The sequence below is a fragment of the Pistacia vera genome, unplaced genomic scaffold, assembly GCF_008641045.1.
Source record: "Pistacia vera cultivar Batoury unplaced genomic scaffold, PisVer_v2 Contig193, whole genome shotgun sequence".
NCBI lineage: Eukaryota > Viridiplantae > Streptophyta > Magnoliopsida > Sapindales > Anacardiaceae > Pistacia > Pistacia vera.
The window spans coordinates 513,772-539,937 of NW_022195994.1; the positions used below are offsets into that span (position 1 = coordinate 513,772).

The window sequence follows — 26,166 nt, forward strand, 5'->3', positions numbered from 1 at the left end:
ATCTTCAATTCTACAAATAAATATAAAAGTGGTATTTATGGTAGGATGAAATACAAATTATATAAAAAATAAAATTAACATTTAAGTGAATAAATCTTATCAATTATAATATTATCTTTATAGTATAATAATAGTTATTAAAAGATAAAATCCTTATCAATTACATAAAATCCTTTTTTCTGTATATTTATAGAACCTAAAAATAACATGTGTATAAATTTATTGTGAATTTAATGTGTCTCACACGGGAATTTAATTAGACATAATGTTTTTCCTTAGAGGTGTTTCTTTATGGGTCAACACACGTATATACTATATACAATTGTTAGGGTCAAAAACACTTTTTCCATAAGGACATCCTAATCTTTTACTTTCATAATCGTCCTTCAAACTCACAAACGTTACTGTTAAAATTAACAGAAAAGGGTATATTCGTCTTTTTATAGCTGAAAAATAAAATACTATTATTTAAAAATAAATAATTAATATATATATCTCTTAAATCACAGCGGCAAAAACCCGGCAGCCACGCCATCCCTCTCGCCAGGCCACCACTCCCACCGAAAACAGCATCACAAGTCACAACTAATAATCTTAACCCTTTAGGGCCAACAGCTTCACAAAATTCTAAATTTACAATGTTTTGTAAAGTGAAAAAAAATCTCAATCACCAAATCCCAGCAACGAAGGGTCGGGTGTGGTGGAGGCGATGGCAGTGGAGTGAACTGAAGATTAGGAGGGGTAGGGGTTGCGAGGTCGGACATAACGGGTGGGTTGTAGGCAACGGGTAGGTTGCGTAGGGGAGCGGCTGTGATGGGGCGTGGGGGTGGATATGCACGACCTGCGCACTAGCGGAGCCGTGGTTGGCGACGATAGCCGTGGGGCAAGTGAAGAAACGAATCTGATGGTTTTGTTTAAATGGGTAAAAATTATTGGTTTTGCTGTGCGGTTTGTGGTGGATTTTGTTTCAAATGAGTTGTTGTGCTGGATTATTGATTTGAATATAACCAATGCATGCGATTTAGATTGCTTGTGTCTGGTTTCTAATCCTGGTTTTCTTTTTCAATTTCTGTTACAGGGTTTTTACTTTTTATCTCTGGAATTTGTCATTTAAGTGGATTGTGCTCTGTTTAATTTGAAGAAAAAAACTCTCTTTGTGGTTTTTTCCTGCTTTACTGCTTTTGTTCCTCTACATAATGTGGCTCTTAAAGGTGATTGGAATTCGCAAGAGAGTGGATTTTGAATCCACAAGCAGTATGTGCCAAGATCACAAGAAAACAGGAAACTTCTCCATTTTGCTGCAGGAGCTAGACATGCAGTATTTGTACAGGAGCTTGTAAATATCATGACACCTGAAGAACTGGCGCTGCAGAACAAGGTTGGGAACACAGCTCTCTGTTTTGCGGCTTTTGCTGCCATATCTGGAATCAAGAAGATTGCAGAGGTGATGGTTAATAAGAACAAAATGTTGTCATCGATTCGAGGCAGTAAGGGAGCAACAGCATTGTTTATGGCTGCTTTGTTAGGCCACAGAGAAATGGTCTGGTATCTTTGTTAATTGACAGAGGCAGAGTATCTAAAAGAAGAAGATCGAATTGAACTTCTTGTTGCTGTCATCAATGCAGGCCTTTATGGTTATTACCTTCACTATTTTCTTGTAGTTTTCATCAGATCTCATTCATTGTTGCAACATTATATCTTCTTGAGGAGCAAATTGATGATGCTTGTCTTGTGTTAATTTGACAGATGTGGCCTTGGATTTAATTAAGCATCATCCTGAATTAGCTTCAGCTCGAGATGGAAAAGGAGAGATGGCTCTTCATATATTGGCACGGAAGCCTTCCACAATTGTTAGTGGAAGTCAGCTTGGAAAAGGAGAGATGTATTGGCACTATTTTGCTCCGCCACTTCAATATTGATGTTCCTCTCTATTGTCACCTCGGGCTATGCAGAAGAAGATTTCCTGCATTCATTACCAAACAGACTGATGATAGGGCTTGCAGCTCTCTTCGTCTCAATAGCCACCAAGATGGCAGCATTTGGAGCCACTCTTTTCATTGCTCTTAGTGATGACTTTGCTTAGGTAGCCATTCCAATGGCTACTATTGCGTATGTTCCTGTCACCCTATTTGCGCTGCTCCAATTCCCCCTTCTTTCTGATGTGATTAGTCATTTGTATAACTCCAGTCCAAATCATCACTTGCATTGCTCATTGCAAAACAATCTTTTCATTTAAGTTATCAAATCATGAACAAATCCGGAGAACATTTAATCTAGTTGCTCTTGCTCAATCATTCAAACGTAAAACTTTTGGGCTCTGTTTGGTTTACAATTTTGTGTTTTTGGGAAAAGTTTTTTGAAAAAAGTTAAAAAAAAAAAGTTGAATTGGGCGGGTATTACGATGTAGAATTTACAAATTATAAAATACTCCCTATGTTTGTTTTTTTACAAAACACCCCTTATAATAAAACATTAAAAGTTAATAAAAACACCCCCAATCCACCTTCAAATACGGACAGCCGGCCACCACCGCCGGAGGGTGACCGGAGTCGTCGTAACAAAAACATTAAAAATATTTAGGGGTATTTAATTGAATTAACAAATTTAGGGGGTTTAAAAAATATTGAATAAAGTTGAATAATATTGTGAGTTTTTGGATATTTTACTGTTTAACTTTTTTTGGAATACTAAAAATAGTATTCCCAAAATCTAACCAAACAAAGCCTTGATATCTGGTATCTGCTTTACCTGACTAGAGGTCTTTCTTTATGAGTCGATATATGTACAGTATATACAGTTGTTAGGGTCAAAAGTATTTTAGTCCATATGGTCTCGGTCAACTTCTCAAGGGCATCTTACTCTTTTTACTTTCAAAATCCTCCTTCAAACACGCAAACGTTATTGCGAAAATCTCAACCAAAAAAAGGGTATATTCGTCTTTTTATAGCTAATTAAACTTTTCAGATAGAATATAACGAAATATAAGTTTATTTCAAAAATAAATGCATAACACCTAAATTCTAAATCACCGCGGCAAAAACCCGGCAGCCACGCCATCGCTGTCGTCAGGCCACCACTCTCCACCAAGAACAGCATCATATCTATTGATTTCCATTGACTCACCTCTACCCTTGAAAGCCAACAGCTCCACGAAATTCTAAATTTATAATTTTTTGTATAAAGTAAAAAAATTCAAAATAAAAACTCAAAATCACCAAACCCTATCAACAAAGGGTCGGGTGAGGTAGAGATGCGACGGGAGTGGAGTGAGATGGAGGTTGCGAGGTCCGACCTAACGGGTGGGTTATGGGCAACGGGTAGGTTGCATGGGAGAGCGGCTGTGATGGGGTGGGGCCGTGGGGGGCTGGATATGCATGACCTGCGCACTAGCGGAGTCGTGGGGCAAGTGAAGAAACGAGTCTGATGGTTTTGTTTAAATGGGTAAAAATTATGGGTTTTGCTCTGCGGTTTATGGTGGATTTTGTTTCAAATGAGTTGTTGTGCTGGATTATTGATTTGAATATAACCAATACATGCAATTTAGATTGATTTTGTTTTTGGTGGAGGATCTAATCCTGGTTTACTTTTATTCTTGTAGCTCTTTTTCAATTTCGTTGTTACAGGGTTTTTAGCTCTGGAGTTTGTCTTTTAAGTTGATTGTGCTCTGTTAAATTTGAAGAAACAAACTCTGTTTGTGGTTTTTTCTTTTTAATTATTATTTCAAGTTTTTCTCAAGGGTTATCTTGGCCTTTATACAGATGATTTTGTATTAGGTGACAAAATCCCTAACAGTCAGCCAGTAAAAAATTAAAATAATTGAAGTAAAAAATTAGGTGACAAAATACAAAAAAGTTTGAATTAGTTTTTTTTCATAGTTAAATATCATCTTGCTGTTCCTTCAGCCTCAGTATATGATATTGTTTCTCTTACTCTTCAGGCCCTTCTTCTAAATAAGCTAGCTGCAGATTGCATCCAAGGTGTCAAAAGAGGTAGAGTCTTTCAACCCATTTCTTCTTCTTCTTCTTCCTTGATTTGTGGAGTCTTTAAGTTAAGTCCATTAATTTGTATTTTTCAGTTTACTATATCTGTCTACATTGCCAACATATTGATGATTGAATTTATAGTAGCTAAGATCTGGAAGTACTTGACATAAATGATTGTTATTCTATAATATTCATTCCCAATTTGAATCCAGTTTAGCTAAATCTTCGAACACTCATTCTATGAAGTCATTATGAAGTCAAAGATTTTATTTATTTTTTCTTTCATCTTTACCTAGAAAATCACTTCTCTCTATGGAAAAATTACATTTTCTCCCTTGAGATTTCACATTATTAAACAAACCCGCATGTTTCTTTATGTACATGACCCGATCCGTTAAAATGGATTGAAATGATAGATACTCGCAAAAATGATGATGATGATGATAATAATAATAATAACATAAGGTTCATCTTATGATACTAAATTCATTGTCTAATACTAACACATTGTAAGGTACATTGTAGATTTACAACGAATAACGAGCAAATAAATAATGAAGGATAATGTTGAAGTACCTCAACTGAAGAAAATGTCGAGATTGTGATTGCTCCACCTCATAAAAAAATGGATGGTTCGTTTTTTTTTTCCCTTTGTATATTAAGATACATTTTCTGAATACCCTTTTACAAATTTCATATCCAAGGGCTAATGTGATATACACTTCCTAAGTTTGTTAATGTCGTTCATTTCTGATTATATGAACTTTTTTGTTTTTTGATACCCTAAGAGGTGAAGTCTTTTTATTATATGATTGTAGCATCATAATTTTGATAAGTTCATATGTCGGCTTATTTTCTCAAGTAAATAAAATCGTAATGTGTTTCATTGGATTAATCAATATTATTTTTTCCCTATTGGATTTTGGCACAAAGATTGCAAGGTTGTTGTGTGAAACGAGAAATAGACGCTTCATATTGTATCGGGCTGCACTGGAAGGTGATTGGAACAGAGCTGAAAAAATTTACAATGTACATAAAATTGACCTAACTACCAAGCTATCAAAGGAAGGGGACACAGCTCTCCATATAGCAGCTGGCAAAGCACACTGGTTTTGTGAGAAAGCTTCTTGAACAGATGAAAATAGAGGATTTAGCTATCAAAAATAATGCCGGTAACACAGCTTTTTTTCTTGCTGCTGCGTCTGGAGAGGTTGAAATCATCAAGGCCATGATGAAGAAGAATGGAGACTTAACAAAGAACCTAGGTAATAATGGCATTTTACCACTTCACAAGGCAGCTCTGATGGGAAACAAAGAGATTGTACAATACCTTTATGGAGCCACTCAAGATGAAAAATTAGATAATGATAATGATCGCATCGAATTGCTTATCAGCCTGGTAAACCGCAGCTTGTATGGTAAGTAGTATTATTTATATTGGGCCTATTAGACTTTTAAACATCCATTGGTAGCATAAATATCTGACATGATAGTCTTGTGGTATTCTAGATCTTTCCCTCCATATTAATTTTGGCTTGGTGAGTACAAGTTTGAAAATGGCTTTTATTGTTTGATCATATTGGTGCGGATCCAATTGATATTGTAGGGTATAATCTATATTTTTTATGATGTAGATTGTTGTATTACTAGATATTGCGCTGGATTTGGTACAGAGGCACCCAGAGCTAGCCACTGCACGAGATAAAAATGAGGAGATAGCATTGCACTCCTTGGCTCGAAGGCATGTATTGACACGTGTTGTTGATCTAACAGCACATGGAGTTTTGAAGAAAATTTTTAATATGTGTTAGTCCTCTCTAATCTTTAACACCTTCAGAATGTTATAATTAGTTCTTATTCCTTTTTATTTTTTTATTTTTTATTTTGTTTGGAAAAACATTATTTTTTTCTTTGAACTTGATTGATTAGATGTTCCTCAACCAACTACCGTAGGAAGTAAAGGAAATTTTGCATCCACTGGATGCTGAAGCTACAAATGTAGAAGGGAAAACAGCTAGGGCTATATTTACTGAACAACACAAAGAGTTAAAGGATAAAGCTGAGAGATGGATTAAGGATACTGTAAATTCTTGCTTGATGGCAGCAACAATTATTGCCACTGAGGTTTTTGCAGCAGCTTTAAAAGAAACAGGCGGCTCCAAAGAAAAGACTGGGACTCCTCATTTTGTTCAAAGAGCTTCCTTCATAATTTTTGCCATATCAGATGCCATAGCGCTAATATTATCCTCTTACTCCATACTAAGGTTCTTATCTGTTATCTGTTCCCGATATGCAGAAGAAGATTTCATTTCGCCATTACCTCTGTTTTTGGGTTCTGGATTAGCAGCACTTTCTCTATCAATATCAGCAATGATGGAAGTGTTTTGTACGACTATGTTCATTGTCTTCAAAGATGGGATGCTGTGGATTCCTATTCCTGTTACGGTAATGGCTTATTTCATGAGCTTCATGTTCTTGGAGAAAGTTCTAACTATCATTGAAGATGTAGTGCGTTTTAGCAATAATAACAGGAGTTCACTCTTCAAGTCCTCTGCTGAAGAGCCTTTTTAAAGGTGGGAAGAAACTCGATGTACCTTAACAATTAGAATAGTACTTAACAAGGGCGTATTGGGCGCGCAGAATACGAGCCAAGGGCCCTGTTGTGGACCGCCCAGCACTCGGGCGCTTTTATCTTATAGATTATGAGTTTGTATGATTAGAGCCATGTCTCGTACAAATAAGAGTGATTCTTCTTATGATGAATGCTACTTATATTTTTAACTTTATTAGTCTTTTGGAAAATTAAAAATACAATAGAATATTAGGATGGAATTTTTAATTCTATAACCAAAAGCAGCATTTGTAGTAAGATGAAACGTAAATCATAAAAAATTGAAAATTAATATTTAAGTGAATAAATCTTATCAAATATAAAATTATCTTTCTTGTACTGAATAATATTATTCAATAATTATTCATTTTATTAAAACTTCGAAATTTATATTATTAGAACGCCCACAAGTACTTTCTAATCAAGGACAATGTAAATTATTTTAAGATAAATGATTCTAATAAATGAAAAAAATAAAAAACTTAATTTACTTACCCGTTTACGTACCATAATCCTATTTTCCTTTACATCTTCTTTCACTAATTATGCACTATTAATTAAACATCAAACTCCTTGTCAAGTTGTATGCTAAGGATGTAAATTTGAAAATCAATAATGAGACACAAGAATTCTTTGCAACATAATAAAACAAGAACAAGTGTTACATTGAAGTAATATTTCAAATTTAAAGATAATTTAAGAAGTATTAATTTAAGAACATTTACATATATTAATAATTGGATATAAAACTTTGAATAATACAATTTAAATGCTGTAGAAATGAATAATCTTAATAATAAACAAGATAAGTACTAAATAAAAATGAAAGATATTACATGTTGATGTTTGATTTTGACACCAACAACTTCACACGTATAAAATACTATAAAATTACACGTGAGATAATTATAGTAAATAAGTAAGGTACTGTGCATGCAAAGACGTAAATAATAAAAGAACTCAAGGTAATGATTACACTTTTACAAATAGATTGGTGCCATGCAAATCTCTCATGCACTCTCATTCGTTGAAAACTTAAAGAATATCCTTAAATTAAATAGGTTTTGAATAGGTGTGTAAACCAAATTTATACATAGACAAATACTTGAGTCGGTTGGGTTGTTGACAACTATATTCTTTTCATCTTCGAAGACATGGTAGATCTTGGACGGTGCAAAGATTTCTTGAACTCTGATTGGTGTTCGTTGACATCAACTTAAGTTAGCCCTGATTTTAGGCATAACATTACAAATACATATTTTTCAAATACAATTATAAGGGTACAATGACAAAGTATGGAATACAATAGTGAATTAGAAGTCAGTATTATGCAATAAATGTATAGCATCATTCATGCAGAAATTAAATATTATCATGTGGTGAGTTTCTATGTCAAAAAGAGATTAGGTTGATGGATCCACTCATCCATAAAATATGGATATAAGCTCATGCGATTCATGTTTATAGCCCCACACTTTGGTTAAGGGCTCCACTTAATTTGACTTGACGTGGTGTTTCGCTAGCTGTTTCTTGCCTCCACACATATCCATATGACATAATATTATCAAATAAGATAACATTTAATTTTTTATGTGAATTTTGGGTTACTTTTTGGGATATGCAGTATTGATAGTTAACTAATTACCTCTCAATCGTTTATACTATAAGGAAAAATATTTTTTCTTCAGATTCACAAAAGACACATTAAGATATTAGAAGACAAAACATTTAACATTGCCATCTATTAGAAATTATAATTTTTCTGTCTTTTATAGATATTATTACATTGTAGATAAGTAAATATTTTATGATCTTTTAGAGACACATTTTAAAACAAACAAATATTAAATTGTGTCGGTAAGCATAATCAATGATCAACATGATTGCGTAATATTCTCGATTGTTTCGTAAGAAATATTTAAGCTATGTGTTTCAAAAGGAGGGGGTGAAGCCATGCCACTGTAATATAAAACTTAAGATAATAGTTAAAGGTAATAGCATTATTGATGTCCAAAATTAATTAAAAATCATATTACTCTCTTTTAGAAAGTATCATCACATGTTTTTCTAGTTTTGACTTAGAAAAATGCCATCCTTACAAAAACTTATACAAAGAAGGTTATAAAGTGATATCATCCAAAAAAAAAAAATAAAAAAACAAAAAAAAAAAGAAAGAAAGAGAGAGAGAGAAATCATGAAAATCAAAGGTGAAGATTACCTTTATATGCTTTCTTTATATGTGTCTTTATAAAACTAGTATTACTGTTTGACTTATGTCTCCACTTATTGATTTGAGGAGGGGCACGTGTTACGATTTTTCTATCTAATTAGCCCCACACTTCTCAATAATATCATCTACCTGCTTCTATTTTAAACACATCTGTACTATACTTAATGGTTCCCGGATTTTGAGGCCTTTTTTTAAGTATAACAAGTGACTTTTCCTGAGCCCCACGCTTTTAATATCATCTAATAATATGTATTTTTTATTTTGAAAATGAAGAGAATTGAAGATAGAGAATTATTTTTAGTGGTAAGGTTAATTTGACGGAAATTTTTAAGTGTATTATTTAAAAGGTTTTAAGTTTGATTTTTTTTTAAACTGTTAATAAATATAATCATTAGAGTTTTTATCTGACTGATAGTTTCAGAATTCTAGAAAATTAGTTAAGATATACGTAACTGACACATACACTCTTACCAATTAAAAATAAAGAATAAAGTACTTGTAAAATAAATTGACCTTCTTCTAGATTTAGAATAATGCTTTTAATTTAAAATATTAGAAAGAAATGTCTTGGAAAGAAGAGAAAATGTGTTGTATGATGATTTATAATCTTTTAATTTTTTTTTTCATGAACTATCTGGAAGGTCCAGTTAACTTTTTAATATAGCATCAAATATCATCTGTGAAGAATTTCAAATAAATATGTTTCAGCATGATTTTTTTTATATGATATCTTTAAAAGTTAATATTCACATATTATACGAATTGCAAATCTCCTAGTAAAACAAACCTTTACGTTAGCAAGTTGTGATGTAATAGATATGATTTAAAATTGATTAGAAAATGATGTAATATTTATGGTTTAATATTTTACAAGTATTGAGAGAGAAAGATTAAAAAAAGCAAAAAACCCTAAAAGTTTTGAACCTTGTGATACACGTTGAATAAGATATATATATTTTTAATTAAAATTTAACTGTGCCTTGACTTGACGTCATTCTTCATCTATAAATATCATAGCCCTCTTTTCTTTGTTAGTGTCCAAGCTTAATTTTCCTCTCCACACTACTCCACTTACGACTTTCTTTCCAAATTTGCCTTTTCTCTTATTGCATCCCAACCCCAACTACCCAAAGAGGTAACTCTTTTACCTGTTCTCTTTTTTTATTTTTCCTTCTTTAGCTGGCGGGGTTGGTTTTATTTTCACGTTATTTTCGGATAATTTTTCTCTGTGTCTCTCTTTTAAGTGTATATGATGTGCTGGTAGGGATGTCGAATCATGAAGTGAGAATTAACATCGTACCAGAGGTTGAGTTACATGCCAAGAAAGATGTGCTTGTGACATCTCCTTTGCAAGAACAGGCTGGTATGATTCAATATTACCTTACAAATACATGTTATATTATTTTATTTTTTAATAAATAATCCAATGTTTGAGCATAATCTAATTCATATTATTAAACTTGTTAAATAATTGCTTTGGTAAATTGATTTATTTCATTAGTTATTTATTATAAGCACATAAGAAATATCACAAAATGTTAATTAATGAAAAAGTGAGGGATACAACAGCTGCAGGAAATGATTGTACTGAAGAAAAAGATAACAGTGGGAAATCACCTCTTCCTCAAGACCTGTCTAGTAAGTATTGATATTACCTTCCAATTATTTTATTTTATTTTATACTTTCACAGATGCATTGTTTTGAGCAGCCTTTCATTTATTTACATAAAGAATTAGGTAGAATGAGTTGCTTCCTTACATAAAACTTGTTCTTGTTTCACATTGACAGATAATCAAAGCATAAATGAAGACTTTAAAAAATTGTACAAAGCTGCATTGAAAGATGAATGGAACGCAGCTTATAAGGAAGTTTTTAAAGGAGATCCGTTGCAAAATTCAAAATATTTAACAGCTAGGATATCAGAAAAACAGGACACTGCACTTCACATTGCAGTTACGGCAGAGTCCTCTATGTTTGTCAAAAAAACTGGTAAATTTTATGCAGAAAGACGATTTGGCTATTAAAAATGGTGATGGCAATACTGCTTTTTTTCTTGCTGCTGAATCCGGAATGGTGGGATTTGCCAAGATTATGGTTGAGAAGAATGAAGAATTACTAGGTATCCGTGGAGGTGGAGTCAAGGAGATGTTACCAATTCATATAGCAGCTCAGCATGGCCATGAAAAGATGATGGAGTTTCTTCACAGCGTAACTAAAAACATGACAGGAAAGGACAAGAAAAAATTACAAGATCTGACCAATGGAAAAGATTTGTTTGGTAAGCATGAACTATTCCTCATATTCAAATTATGTTTTTTTATACTTTTTATTCAATTATTATTAGTATAAAACATATTTGTTGAAATCAGGAAATATGAATGAAGTCATTAAAATGCATTGAATCAACGAGTAAAACTATACTGTTGTAGTACAATAGTTTTACCTTATAAATTTAAATCATAGATTTATGCTAAAATATTGTAAACCACAAAGTTGTAAAGTCTAGTTTCCTCGGAAAAGTTAGTCTTATAAATTAAATACATGAAATTTCTTACAGGGGAAGCGAGGGTTGATAATGCACCCGAAAATGTGTTACATGAAAAAAAATGACGAGCATGTGATAAAACCTCCTCAAGAAGAGTCAGGTATAGAACTTTTTTAATTACTCCATCTATCATTTTACATCAAAACCAGTTTGAATGAATTTATTTTAATATTGTATAAAACTTTTTGTTAATAATTTTACCTTTACAGATGAACATGAGATACATGGAAAACTATATAGAGCTGCATTGAAGAATGAGTGGTACACGGCTTATCTGTTTTTTGAGAAAGATCGAGAGAAAAATTCAAAATATGCAACTGATATTATATGAGATAAGGAGGATATTGCTCTCCACATCGCAGCTGTAGCAGGTTCCTATATGTTTATCAAAAGACTGATGAATTATATGACAGTAGAACAATTGGCTATTAAAAATGGCGATGGCAATACTGCTTTTTTTCTTGCTTCAAAATGTGGAAGGTGGAAATGTGCCAAGGCAATGTTCAATAAAAATAAAAAGTTGCCAAATATCCGCGGAGATGATGGCATGTTACCAATTCACACGGCAGCTCAGCAGGGCCACAAAGAGACGGTGAAATTCCTTTATGGTGTCAGTGAACATGAATTAACACAAGAGGATTGCAAGGATTTGCTTCCCCATCTAATTAATAGAGCTGATTGGTTTGGTAAGCATCCTTTACACATATGAGTAGACTAACGACATGTCTATATAAACCCAACAAATTACTTTCCATAACCAAGTTTTAATAAAATTTAATTATTAAAACCAAACATAAGTTAAAATTATATATATAACAAAGCATAATGTACATGATTGGCAACCAGATTTGACAAAAATAATAACCAACTAATTTTTTGCTAAAATATGTTTTTAATATTAAATTTTTAATTAAATTATTTTAAGTATGTTATAGGATACGTATCTTTTGAAATTGAATACATCATATATTCAATTAATCAATAATAGAATAACCTTAGCCTTCAACGATATCACAAATGACTTCTTGATATTGGTTGTTTTTTCCTAGGTTTTGCGATGGATTTGCTAAAGAAATACCCAATTTTAGTCAATGTTAATTTATTGAACGGGAGGACGGGAAAGGAAACAGTTTTGCATGTCTTGGCTCGAACACCTTTGATGTCTCATGACTTGTCCAATCAAAATCAGGAAGGACTTGTCAAGAGATGCTTCAACAAATGTCAGTATTTCTAATCCTTTAACACTTTTTGATTTATTATCTAAATTCCCGTTTCCATTTAAACCTCTGTTGACCTTATAAAATTTGCAGTTTCTGACATAGAGAAGTTGCCTGTAGTGACTAATTAGGGCTCTCAACTATGCTAATCAAATCAATCAGTGAGCAAACACAATCTTATCAAGCAATAGAATCAAAGATTAAGTAAAGCATGAAACAAAACAGAAAAACAATTGACACAGGGGATTTATAGTGGTTCGGCTAAGGAAGCCTACATCCACTCTTCAAGGCACACTATAGGATATTTCATTAATTAAGAGAACCAAAGGTTACAAAGAGTAAACAATCAAAGAATAACAAGAAAGAACACACCCGTTTCAGCCCTCTCTCTACACCCTCTGTATTCGCACAAAATGGTCAGAAATTTATACACATCAAGACCCCATTGATCATCTTCCAGCTGTCTAGAAAGATCTGTAGTTTGTTAGAGCAGAGGAGCACTGGAATCTTCTGTCGTTAGAGTTGAGAAGGAACCAGGAAAAGAAAAGCGGTGAGCTGTGAGTTTGTTGCAACGAAATGAGATGCGTGTGCAGCAATAAGGGCACTTATCTTTGATATCCAAAACGACACCGCATCAGCTTAAACTTAAATTCATTTCCTTTGACTGAAGTTGACTCCACCGTGGCAATTTCAAGCCACATCATCATCACATTGCCCCATGAAAAACTGCCCAAAGAAGCACTTGAACTACTCAAACTCCTTCTGGACAAAGTAGATTGTCGTGACGACTGGATGAATGGAGTAATACATGATGCTGTCAGACACGAAAACATTGAATTTTTAAGCTTGATTATTTGTAATTATTCAGAGTTCATGAATTGCAAAGCTAAGTGAGATACAAATACATCTGGCTTAATATTTTCCAATGCTATTTTGAAACGTCAGAAGGATATCTTCAAACTGCTAAACGGTGTACCTCCATCATTTGAGAAACAAATACTTAACTATAAAGATGATGAAGGAAACAATTGTAGAATATTACGTATGTAATATAATGCGGAATTTAATCACTTACCTCCAGCCATATTGTTCAAGTGTATTGAATGATTTGTGAGTGAATATTTGAGAGATGTCTCTAGCCTATGCCTCCAAATCTTATTCTTTCTTTGTGTATTTGATATGTCTTTGATGGAGAAGATAAATTATATATGGCTAGGCTAGGGACCAAGTAACTCCCATCAACTGCCTTTTAACCTCCCATCAAAGATCAAATGAGGCAGTTAATAACTCTTTTAAACCACCTTGAACTGCATATTGTGGCATGTGGCCACATCAGTCTTACATTCTCCACTGGCCTCATGCCGCAATTTGGAAAATACTATATAGGTGATTAATCCGAATAGGCCATAATATGAGTTATAGCAAGCATTACTTACATAAAAGCTCAATACATGAATGATGGCGGTCATATCCTTTAAATCAACACTCCCTTCCATCTATTACAATGCATGATATTTATATAAGTACTTTATGAGTTTCTTAAATTTATGAATGAACTTCCTATAAGTCATTCGTGGTCCACTTTATTTGACATTTAACTTATGTGCACAAAAAATGTAATAGATAACAGTATAGTCAAAATATCGAATAAGGTCATAGATACAAATGTAAAAGTTAACTTATACATCAAATGAACTAACTAGCCCCATACGATCCACATGATCCTTAAATACTTTAACCGGCAATCCTTTGGTCATGGGATCGGCGACCATTAATTCTGTACCGATGTGTTGGATATCCACCTTTTGCTCTTAACATGACCTCTAACTGAAAGATATTTTATATCTATATGTTTGCTGCGACTACTACTTTGTTATTCTTTGAGAAGAAAACGGCAGCTGAGTTATCACAATAAATCTTTAATGGCCTTGCAATATAGTCGATAACTCTTAAACTAGATATAAAGTTTCTCAACCATAAAGCTTGTGATGTAGCCTCATAACACGCAATGAATTCTGCTTCCATTGGGATGTTGCATATATTTTGCTTAGTGCTTTTCCAAGATAAAGCACCGTTAGCAAGATAAATATATCCAGAAGTAGACTTCTTAGTATCTTTACATCCACCAAAATCAGAATCTGTATACCCAATCACCTCCAAAGATAGAGTGTTTGTATGTAAGCATGTAATCCTTGGTTCCTTGTAAATAACGCATAACTTTCTTGGCAGCTTTCCAATGTTCAAGGCCTGGGTTACTTTGATATCTACCCAACATTCCTACTGCATACCCTATGTCAGGTCTGGTACAAACTTGAGCATACATGAGTTTCCCCACCGCTGAAGCATAAGGTATTTTATTCATCTCCTTGAACTCCAATGAGTTATTTGGACATTGTTCCAAACTGAATTTATCTCCTTTAACAATAGGAGCTGGTGATGGTGAACAATTTTGCATCCGAAAACTTTCCAAAATCTTTTCGATGTAAGTCTTTTGAGATAAACCTAAAAACCTTCTAGATCTATCTCTGTGAATCTTATGCCAATGACATAAGAGGCTTCACCCATATCCTTCATCTCAAAATTTTGAGAAGAAATCTTTTGGTGTCATGATAGACCCAAATCACTGCTTGCAAGTAAAAAATATCATCCACATATAGAATTAAAAGATAAACTTGCTCCCACTGGTTTTAAGATAAACACATTGGTCCACAATATTCTCAATGAAACCAAATGAAAAATAACATTATGAAACTTGTGTACCACTGATGAGATGCTTGCTTAAGTCCATAAATGGATCTATTCAACTTGCATACTAGCTTATCCTCATTACAGAAACCTTCTGGCTGTTTCATGTATACCTCCTCATAAGATCTCCATTTAGAAGGCTGTTTTCACATCCATTTGATGTAACTCCATGTCAAAATGAGCTACTAATGCCATGATGATTCTTAACGAATCTTTCTTTGAAACTGGAGAAAAGGTTTCATTGTAATCAATGCCTTCCTTTTGTGTGAAACCCTTGGCCACCAATCTTGCTTTATATCGTTCGATATTACCATAAGCATCTCTTTGGTCTTATAGACCCATTTACAACCAATGGTTGTTGCTCCTGGTGGTAATTCGACGAGTGCCCAAACTTGGTTTTTGGCCATTGATTCCATTTCTTCTTTCATGGCATTATACCAAAGGAGGGATTTTTCTCCATCCATGGCTTGTGAAAATGAAGTGGGATCTTCATTTAACTGATCATCAAAATCAGTATCTTGAAGGTATACATATAATCATTAGAAATCGCTGGTTTCCTTACTCTTGAAGATCTTCTAATTTAACTGTTTCATCCATAATATTTGATTTTGGACAACAGTATCATTATTAGTTGAATCCTCATGATGCGACTGATTAGGAATTTGTTCATCTTGAGTCAATTGATCTTCTAAATTAACTGAATCATTTTGAACAATATCAATTGATTATCTTGAAAAGATGAACTCGGTTCCTTAATTTCCTCAAACTGTACTTTATGAGGAATGTCACTCCCACTAAATTCAAGATCTTCAAGGAATTTTGCGTTTCTAGCTTTGACAATCATAGGTGCGTGAAAAGGACAAAAGAATCTGAACCCTTTAGACTTCATTGGATAACCAATGAAATATCCACTAACAGTTCGGGTCCAATTTCTTAACATTTGGATTATAAACCTTTACTTCTGCGGGACAACCCAAATGTGTAAATGCCTTAAACTAGGTTTCCAACCAACCCATAATTCAAAAGGAGTTTTAGGAACTGCTTTTGATGGAACCCGATTTAAGACATATACTGCTGTCTTTAACGCCTCACTCCAAAACTTTAATGGAAGATTAGAGGTACTACGCATACTTCTTACCATGTCATAAGAGTACGATTCCTTCTTTCTACCACACCATTTTGTTGCGGTGTTCCTGGCATGGTGTATTGTGCAACAATACCCTCTTCTCGAAGAAATTTTGCAAATGGACCTGGCATTTGACCCTTTTCTGTATATCGTCCATAATATTCTCCACCCCTATCTGACCTTACAACCTTTATTTCTTTTCACTTTGTTTCTCTACCTCTGCTTTGAATACCTAAAGGCATTTATAGCCTCTGATTTATCAAACAAAAAGTAAAGATACATGTATCTAGTATGGTCATCTATGAAAGAGATAAAATCTCTGTCCATTTAGACTAGGTATAGGAGAGGGTCCCATATATCTGTATGTATGATCTCTAATTTATTAGTACTTCTTCTAGCTCCTTTCGTAGCTCTATTAGTTGTCTTTCCCTTTATACAACCAATACAAGTATCGAAATTAGTGAAGTCAAGAGTTTGTAAAACTCCATCATCCACCAACCTCTTAACTCTTTGTATAGAGATATGTCCCAATCTCTTATGCCACAACTTAGAGGAATCCTCTTAATGATACAACGTTGCTGCCATTCCCTCATGCACGTCATAAGACTATGCTCAAATGCAGGATCTAGATCAAACTATACAAACCATCAAGTAATTTTCCATATCCAACAGTAACATGGTCTTTTAGAATTTCAAAAATTGAATTACTAAAAGTAAATACATAACCAAGTTTCACCAGTCTGGATACTGAAACTAAATTTCTAGAAAACGATGGAATATAAAAAGTATTATCAAGATCCAATACATATTAGAATTTAGAACAAGTCTAAAAGTCCCCACAGCTTCCACTTCAGAACGCATCCGATTGCCTGAATAGATGCTTTGTTCATTCCCCACTGGTTTCCTCAGGTTTAGGAAGCCCTGCATGGTAGTGGAAATGTGAATTGTACAACCCGAATCAATCCACCAGTATCATTAGGAGCATCAACAAAATAAGATTCATGACATACATATGAAAGAAATATACCTTTCTTCTCAAGCCAATTCTTGTATTTCAAGCATTCTTCTTCATGTGTTCCCTTTTTCTTGCAGAAGAACACGAAATTTTGTAACCACTAGGATTACCATGTGCTTTACCCTTCTTCTTGAATTTTAAGACACCTTTGCCTTTCTTTCCCTTTCCTTTGAAATGTGCTGCTAAATGAGCACTTTCCAAATTCTCATTCTTCAACCTTTCTTCCTCTTGTACACACATTACTAAGAGTTCATTAATAGACCAATCTTCTTTATGTGTGTTATATGAGATTTTGAAAGGTCCATACTCATTAGGAAGAGAGTTGAGAATGAAAGTGACAAGAAATGACTCAGAAAATTCAATCTTAAGGGACTTAAGTTGAGAAGCTATATCCCGCATTTCCATAATATGTTCACGCACACCCTTAGAGTTATCAAACTTCATGCTAGAAAGTTTCTTCATTAAGGTGCTAGCTAATGCCTTATCAGATGTCACAAATTGTGCTTCAAGTGCTTTCATGAAATCTGTCACCTTAGTGCACTCAGGAATGGAACCCCTAATGAGTTTACTTATGTGGGTCTTTATCTGCATTAAGCTTAAGCGATTTGATCGCTCCCACTTTTCATAGAGGACCTTTTCAGAGGGCGTATTTCATCCGTAGGGACTGGTGGTTCGTCCATACGAAACGCCAAATCAATATCCATACACCCAAGTACCAACATTATCTTTTCTTTCCAATCAGAAAAGTTCTCACCATTTAACATTGGAACTGAGAGAATTATTAGCAAAAATAGTGAAACAGCTGCAATAACCAAGAATTAAAATCATGTCATGCTATTGTAAACATACTTTATATTTGAATCAACCAATGTCAAATTCAAATTATAAATTCAAACTTCCTTTGGGCAGAGGTTGCTAACTTGCATTGAATTTACACTATTAATAAGACTAACGAACATATATCACTCATAAACTAATCCATACCTTTGGGTCTAGGATTAGTCTAATCATGATGCTAATTCAGTGTCTTGCTCTAATTATGTACTAAGGTAATTACCTCCCTTTGGGGCGGGGCAATTATCTCTAAAATTTACATGCCATAAAGCCTTACGAATTTAAACAAAAATTATTTATGTGATTATTAACATGCCTTAGGATGCTTTGGCTACTCCTAAAACATTACAATATTCACTTCTTCAATATGGCAATAATAATAATATCAACTTAAACTCACGTTGATCATATCAAATATGCACAGAAAATTTAATTCAGCACATATATAGTAATATCAGAAACAGTTTTAATGCAACTAACTGAAAAATTCAAAACAGACTACAAAAATTTTAAAATTCCAGAACACATCACAAGAAGTAATGTAGCCCAGTGGTCAAGACATTTAACTCCCATTTAAGAGATCTGGGTTCAATCCACGGCAACAGAGTATTGCTTTTAACAATTAACATGACTGAATTAAAAGCATTCTTTGCAGAATACAATAAATTAAATTTAATCAAACAAAATGGCAAGCGCGTAAATCGGCCTGTGTGGTTCAGTGAGTCAAAAAAAACTCTTAACCACCTGATTCCAGGTTCGAGTCCCAGGCGTAAAATTTTTTTTTTTTAAAATAATTTAAATAACGACATGTCGTTTCCAAAAATTAAGAAAAACGACTTGTCATATCTTGAGGCCCAGTCGTCTTCAACCTTCAGCCGGGTCTGCAACCGGATACCCGACCAGAAACAACCCACTTCGAACCCGAAAATTTAAAATACCATAACTCAGTCAATTTAACTTCGTTTTAGACGATTCAAAAGCCCTTTTTCTCATAATTTCACAGGGAATTTAATTTTCTAACCAATTTAACCAAACAAAATTCCCAAACATGAATATGAGAGAATCAAAATAGAATAAAAAACATAATAAAATTACAGCATACTTCATCACTCTTAACACTGAACAATAAGCAAGAACCTGGCTCTGATACCAAAATGTAGAATATTACGTATGTAATATAATGCGGAATTAATCACTTACCTCCAGCCATATTGTTCAAGTGTATTGAATGATTTGTGAGTGAATATTTGAGAGATGTCTTCTAGCCTATGCCTCCAATCTTTATTCTTTCTTTGTATTTTCGTGATACGTCTTTGATGGAGAAGATATATCTTTTATATGGCTAGGCTAGGACCAAGTAACTCCCATCAACTGCCTTTTAACCTCCCATCAAGGATCAAATGAGGCAGTTAATAACTCTTTTAAACCACCTTGAACTGCATAATTGTGGCATGTGGCCACATCAAGTCTTACAACAATATCTTGCATTTAGCTGGAAAGTTGAGTCCACCTGAACAGCTTGATGCTATTTGTGGAGTAGCTCTGCAGCTACAGCAAGAGTTGATGTGGTTTGAGGTAAATTTTTACACCACTCTTTTTTCAATTTTGTGTAGTAAATAAAGTTTTTCTTCTGTTTGTTGATAAGATGTTTCATGTTTAATATTATTAAATATAGGAAGTGAGTAACATCGTGGATCCATCGAAAGCTCATGAAAAAATAAAAAGGAAGAAAACTCCAAAAGCTTTATTTGAAAGGAGCACGAGCAATTGAAGGAAAAGGGGGGCAATGGATGAAGGATACTGCAAATTCATGCATGATTGTGGCAACACTTATTGTCACTGTGGTTTTTGCTGCAGTTTTCACAGTACCAGGTGGCACCAATGAAGAGTCAGGAATGCCTCTTTTTGCCAATAACCTTTTTTTCAGAATTTTTGTCCTTGCAGATGCAATATCTCTGGTATTATCCGTTTACTGCCTTCTAATCTTCTTAGCTATCCACACTTCCCGATATGCGAAAAAAGATTTTCTTTTGGAGTTGCCAAAAAGTTGGTGCTTGGACTGTTGACACTTTTGCTATCAATAGCAGCAATGATGGTGGTTTTTTGTACAACCATTTTCATTGTCTTCAAAGTTGAAAAATTTGGGTTCGTATTCTACTATGTGTGAGTGCTGCTTTACCAGTCATCCACTTCGCCAAGATAAAGTGGCGACTCCTGTTTGATGTAGTGCGCTCAACCTATAAAATAGGTTCTATTTTGGATGACAAAGGGAAAAAAAAGGAAGCCTAATAAGTTTATGAAGGTAATATGTTTTAATTTCTGTTGGGACATACTGAGTGTTGGAAATGTATGGGTTGGGAATGCATGGATGTTTGTTAAGAAGATTATATATATTAATAAAAATTACTTTTCATTTCTATTTCTTTTAAGAATTTATTAACTTGTTTAAGAGAATTGTCTTTAAGTAAGTATTTTATTTTATCAAGTATTTACTTACCCTGTTGTTGTCATTATTAAAATAATTTGGTTATGAGACAATTCTTAATCGTCGAAGAGAAGAAGAGAGAATTTAGACAAAAAAAGGGCAACTCACAGAAAATCAATCAAGACTAAAATAAGACTTTTGTTAGAATTGTCAACTATTTCAACATTAATGGGTTAAGCAGACGCATTCAAGAGTCTCGCTGTCCGATGAGTGAGCGGGGGTCGTGGGGGCAGGTCCCGTTGACCAAAATAATTATAGCATATTTCACGCTGCTATTTTGAATCGTCAAAATACTCATTGACGATGTGGGTCCAACGTTTAAGAAATCAATACTTGAGATCAAAGATGTTGAAGAAAACAATATCTTACATTTGCCTTAGAATGATGCCACTGCTAGAACAGCTCAATAATGTATCAGGAATAGCTCTCCACTTGCAGCATTTAAGGTAAATATTTGCAGTTTTGTTTTGTGCATAGAAAACAAATTTGTTTCTTGAATAAGATTTTTATATCAAAAATGTATGAAGTGAGTCAGATTGTGGATCCAAAGTAGGCAAAAGCTAAAAATGCAAGTGGGAAAACTCCTAGAGATATATTATATGAGAAGACCACAACTTTAAAGGATGTAGAGGAAAAGTGGATGAAGGACACTGCAACTTCATGCATGGTTGTAGCAACACTTATTTCCATCTTGGTTTTTCCTGCAGCTTTTACAATGCCTGGCACCAAAGAAGAGACGGGTACTCCTAACTTCATTCAGAAACTTTCCTTTAGAATTTTTGTCATATCTAATGCAATATGGCTGGTATCATCATCTTGCTCTGTACTAACATTCTTATCCATTCTCACTGACCGATATGAAGATGAAGATTTTCATTATGTGATGCCTAGAAAGTTGGTTGTTGGATTCTCAAAACTTTTCTTGTCAATAGCAGCAATGATGGTAGTGTTTTGTGCAACTATTTTCATTGTCTTCAAAGATGGAGAGATTTGGATTCCTATTCTTGTTAGCATGATTGCTTCCTTGCCTGTCATTTTGTTCACCAACCAACAGTGGCGACTTCTTTATGATGTAGTGCATTTCCAAGACAAGTAAACTCTCCCTTTTCGATGCTGATGACGACGGCGAAGAGAAACCATGGAACCTTAAAAAGTGGAAGGCAACAGTACAGTGGACCCTAAATTGCAGCTAGTTTTGAATATAACATTAGTTTCTTGAAAGAACAGAGTATATAATATAAGTTTGTTCTACTTTTTGTGATTGAATTATCTTTCTATATATGCAGTCACAATTAGAGGTGGAAAAAATGGGCCGGGTTAGGCGGGTCAACCCTAACCCGGCCCGGTAAAAAGAGGGTTGAGCCCGGCCCTCCTTAATGGCGGGCCGGGTTGAGCCCAACCGCCAGCAACCCCCGGGCGGGCCGGGTTGCAAAAAGGCAACCCGCTGGCCCGCGGGTTGCTATTTTGTCCTCTCTGCAGGAGGACCGCAACCCGGCGGGTTGTGGGCGGGTTGGCAACAGCCAACCCGCCGGGATGGGCAAAAAAAAATTTTTTTTAAAAATGCAAAATTAATTTAGTTTTTTAAATTACACTTTTACCCTTAAAATATAGCCATTTTATAGCCGTTGGAGGGGTCTTTTTCGTCATTTTCTTTCCCCATTTTTTTCTATAAATTGGCCCTAAACTCTCATATNAACCGGCCACCACCTTTAAACGGTGGTCGTTAGTCGTCAAAATAGTGCACAATCAGTTGGATATGGCCTATCGTGTGTCAATCTTGCCTTTGTCGACCAGATCCATCATGGATCTAGTCGAAAAAGGCTAGATCTATGGCCAGATTTTTGGCCATCGTTAACAGTCAAGATATGGATGTCGCCAATGGCTAGATCTCTGGCTATAAATCTGACTGAAGCAAGTTCGGTCAAATCCAATCGGCCGTGTGTCATTCCAACGCCGGCGACTAGCGGTGGCAGTGGCAGTGGCAATGGCTACTTGCAGGTGATACTGGCTTGGGTGGGCGGGGGTGTTTTTGTTAATTTATAAACTTTTATTGTGAAAGGTAATTATTAAATGTTTTGAGTTGAATAAGATAGGAATAGATTTTGAAGAATATTAAAATAAATACATTTTTCATTTTTTAGCATAGGATAGTAAAATAGGATAGGGTGAGAAAAGTGTACCAAACGTAGCCTTTAGGGGGTGATTTATAAATTGGTTAATTAATTAGTAAATAAATATAAATGAATGGTTAATAAGTTATAAATTTAGGGTGTTTTTAATTTAAACTTTAAAGAGATAATTTAAATTTAACATAAATATAATATTCACACAATCACACAATCACACTTCACAAATAAACAATTAAATAAATTTGTTTTATTAAATTAATTTACATCATCCAAATCTGTGTTTTCAAAGATGTTGAGTAGTTTAGGATCTTCAAGATGTTGTTGTAGTCTTCTATCTACATGAGTTCAATCCCGTAAACATGTTATGACTTCAACCATCTCATTGGTTAACGAACATCTTCTGTCTTTAACAATGCGGCCACTAATTAAGAATGTTGACTCGGATGCAATTGTCGAAACTAGCACATGCCATTTGGGCTACAATGGCAAATTGACTTTGATTTTGTTCCACCATTGAAGCAGATCTATCTCACATTTCTCCTTCTTGGTCATGTTGGACATATCCATTTGTAGGTACCGATGCTACTCATGTAACACCCCACTTGAGATACGTAGCCATTGTTTATGGTATGGCCTAAAGGGTTACTGAATTGCTCCTACATGAGTTTGTATATTGTTCATGTTGTTTGGTTGGCCCTTGGTTGAGTTTATGTTTTGGGTTTGGTTAAGTGTTTACCCTGGAATTGATCAAGACTTGGCAGATTTGGGAGAAGCTTCGTCGCAGCGATGTTGGTTTTATGTTGGCGGTGTCGGTTCTAGATTGTTTCGTCGGGATGACAGAAAGTTCTTCGCCATGGCGACGGGACGACAGAAAAGTTCCTTGAGGTTTCTAGAGAATTCTCCATAGGGGTAAAATGACATTTCTACCCCTAATTAGCAGGAAAAGTGGGGAGTAAAATGTAAGGAAATTTCATGGAGAATAGTGTAAAATGGGGTGAGTTTGTAAAGAATTAAAGGATAAAGGTGAACATTTCAAGAAAGAGTAAGGGCAAAATGGGAAAGAGTGTATATTATATGAGCTAATAAGGGTTGAGTTCTCTAAACCCAATCATTTTTCACCCATTTCCACCGCCTCTTCATTACTCATTTTCTCTCAATTCCTCACTCAATTTTCCAAGGGATTTTTGAGAGTTTTGAGTTGGAATTTGACAAAGAAGTGATCCTAAGCAAGAAGAGGTAAGAATTCCTACTCTAGAGATGAGTTTTATTTATGTAAGGGTTAAGTTCTTATTAAGTTTATGCTTAGGAAATAAGTGAAAGCTATGGTCCAACAAGAGTAGAGAGCTTTAGTGGAGACTACTCAAGTATGAGGTAAGTAAATCCTAACCCAAGTTGAAATTGAGAATTCTCTTGAGTAGAGATTTAGTAGAAATGAGATATGCATGTTATATGTATGTTATTGAGAAATTGTGTAGAGATATATGCCTACTTGTTGAGGAATTAAATTGAGACGAGTATTCATGTTGAGTTGTTGGATACTTCTCCTTTATAAGGAGTGTAGATGTGTGATGATTTGAGATGAAGTTAGATGAGATTGAGTATGTATTTTGGGAGTGTTCTTCTATGGTAGGGATTATGCCCATGGAAGGGAATTTACTTCCAATTTTGGATGGTTTAAGAGAGAAATAGAGTTGTAGTTAGAGAATAGTTTTTATATGCACATGAGTTGTTTGATGAAATGCCTAAGAGAAGCATGAGAATGAGTTATGAACCTTAATTATTGCAACATTGCATATTGGCATTTCCTAAGTGCATTAATGAGCATAAACCATCCATATGCATTAAGTGTGCAGTGAGAAAGAACTTGAGAAAAAGTTGAGAAAGAGTAGAGAATTACTCTAAGAGTTAAGCTACATTATGATAAGTAGTTAGAGAAAGAGTAAAGATCTTGTGCACAAGTGTTAAAGAAGAGAATAGAGTAAGTTGTGTGATGGGGAACCTGTGAGTGATGAGTAGAGTCATGAGAGTGGGTACTTTGTGATCCCCAGCCGTGCCTCCGGCAAGATGGGGCCGTGACATTCAGAGAGAGAGAGAATACACTCACGTGGCCAAAGGTTCCGAATCCATGCATGATTAAATCCGATCGACAGAGAAATGAGCAGAAGTCACGTAGAGTGGTAGCGCCCAACCGTGCCTCCGGTCAGATGAGGTCGTGACATTCTAATGAGTTAGAAAGAACAGAAAGAGAAAAAGAGTAAAGTCACAAAAAGCGGGTTAAGTTCCCGGCCGTGCCTCCGGTAAGATGAGGCTGTGACATACACCAGAGGGTGTATAGCAAAGAATATGAGAAACAGAAATAGAAAGAGAACAGAGATGAGAAAAGCTAAGAGTTAAGCTATATTATGAGTACCAGCTTGAGAAAGAGATGAGCAAACATGAGAAAGAATAATGAGAGACAATGAGTAGGGTTACGAAGAGTGGGATGAGTACCCAACCATGCCTCCGGTAAGATGAGGCCGTAACCTACAACAGAAAGTTAACAGAAAAGAGTTATGAGAAAGAAAGACAGAAAGAGAATCAGTTTAAGTCACGTAAAGTGGGAGAAGTCCCGGTTGTGCCTCCGATAAGATAGGGTCGTGACATTCAAAGAGCGAGTTAGTAGAAATGAATTATGAGAAATGAGAATAAGGTAATAGAAAGAATTAAAGAATGAGAAAACTTGAGAAAGCTTGAGAAAGAATGAGATAGAAAAAGAAAGTATGAGAAAGAATGAGAAAGTTTGAGCTAGTAAGAATCGAGAGTAGAAGAAAGAAACATGTAGCTCTTTTGCATTAATTGCATGTACAGCTCATACAAGCATGCACCATGATTTTCCTTCATGATGAGTATGATGAGAATAAGAGAGAATCATGATTTTTCTTCATGGTGAGTAAGAATAAGAGAAGGAGAAAAGAGAATAAGAACAGAGAGAAAGAAAGAATAAAAAGAGCAAAACAGAGTTAAAGGAGAATAACAGTATTAAAAAGAAAGAGAAAAACAGTAAGAATTAGAAATAGAAGAACGGTAGAGTAAGGAAAGAACCAAAGAGTGAGTTGCGGGACAGGTAGTAGAGGATTTACTTACTGAACATTGGTGTGCTCACCCCGTTGTTCTTCTCTATTTTGCAGGAAATAGGAGCAGCGGTCCGATGGACGTCGAGGTGCGGAGAGTATCGGCACCACTATCCACCAGCTATGATATTTTGT

General features: G+C 34.7%; 3 protein-coding genes and 2 long non-coding RNA genes across 12 annotated transcripts; 4 read left to right on the forward strand and 1 right to left on the reverse strand.

Annotated features, from left to right (window-relative positions):
• Positions 1 to 907: 907 nt before the first annotated feature.
• On the forward strand, positions 908 to 6,767 carry LOC116127688 (alpha-latrocrustotoxin-Lt1a-like). 7 transcript variants are annotated; one of them, XM_031413323.1, is made up of 7 exons: positions 908 to 922; positions 3,938 to 3,989; positions 4,509 to 4,615; positions 4,917 to 5,401; positions 5,493 to 5,521; positions 5,618 to 5,789; positions 5,913 to 6,767. In XM_031413323.1, the coding sequence occupies exons 4-7, from the start codon at positions 5,119 to 5,121 to the stop codon at positions 5,969 to 5,971; spliced, it is 543 nt and encodes a 180-aa protein (XP_031269183.1). In that variant the 5' UTR covers positions 908 to 922; positions 3,938 to 3,989; positions 4,509 to 4,615; positions 4,917 to 5,118; the 3' UTR covers positions 5,972 to 6,767. The 7 variants fall into 7 exon arrangements, 6 of the variants coding, with proteins under 6 accessions (XP_031269183.1, XP_031269184.1, XP_031269181.1 ...); XM_031413321.1 differs by lacking the exon at positions 908 to 922 and adding an exon at positions 3,019 to 3,441; XM_031413326.1 differs by lacking the exon at positions 908 to 922 and adding an exon at positions 3,019 to 3,441 and having other exon boundaries at positions 5,618 to 5,724.
• A 3,100-nt stretch (positions 6,768 to 9,867) lies between these two features.
• On the forward strand, positions 9,868 to 13,663 carry LOC116127694. 2 transcript variants are annotated; one of them, XR_004127632.1, is made up of 8 exons: positions 9,868 to 9,959; positions 10,089 to 10,187; positions 10,394 to 10,462; positions 10,614 to 11,103; positions 11,383 to 11,470; positions 11,580 to 12,056; positions 12,420 to 12,590; positions 12,681 to 13,663. It is a non-coding gene; the product is annotated as an uncharacterized LOC116127694 (long non-coding RNA). The 2 variants fall into 2 exon arrangements; XR_004127633.1 differs by having other exon boundaries at positions 9,880 to 9,959; positions 10,069 to 10,187.
• Positions 13,664 to 17,512: 3,849 nt separating this feature from the next.
• Positions 17,513 to 18,064, reverse strand: LOC116127670. Its single transcript, XM_031413302.1, has one exon. It carries the CDS (start codon positions 18,062 to 18,064, stop codon positions 17,513 to 17,515), a length of 552 nt encoding a protein of 183 aa, XP_031269162.1.
• A 1,734-nt stretch (positions 18,065 to 19,798) lies between these two features.
• LOC116127679 lies at positions 19,799 to 20,025 on the forward strand. The gene is made up of 2 exons (XR_004127629.1): positions 19,799 to 19,882; positions 19,983 to 20,025. It is a non-coding gene; the product is annotated as an uncharacterized LOC116127679 (long non-coding RNA).
• Positions 20,026 to 20,097: 72 nt separating this feature from the next.
• LOC116127671 (ankyrin repeat-containing protein NPR4-like) lies at positions 20,098 to 21,888 on the forward strand. The gene is made up of 2 exons (XM_031413303.1): positions 20,098 to 20,265; positions 21,346 to 21,888. Exons 1-2 carry the CDS (start codon positions 20,098 to 20,100, stop codon positions 21,886 to 21,888), a joined length of 711 nt encoding a protein of 236 aa, XP_031269163.1.
• The last annotated feature ends 4,278 nt before the right edge of the window (positions 21,889 to 26,166 follow it).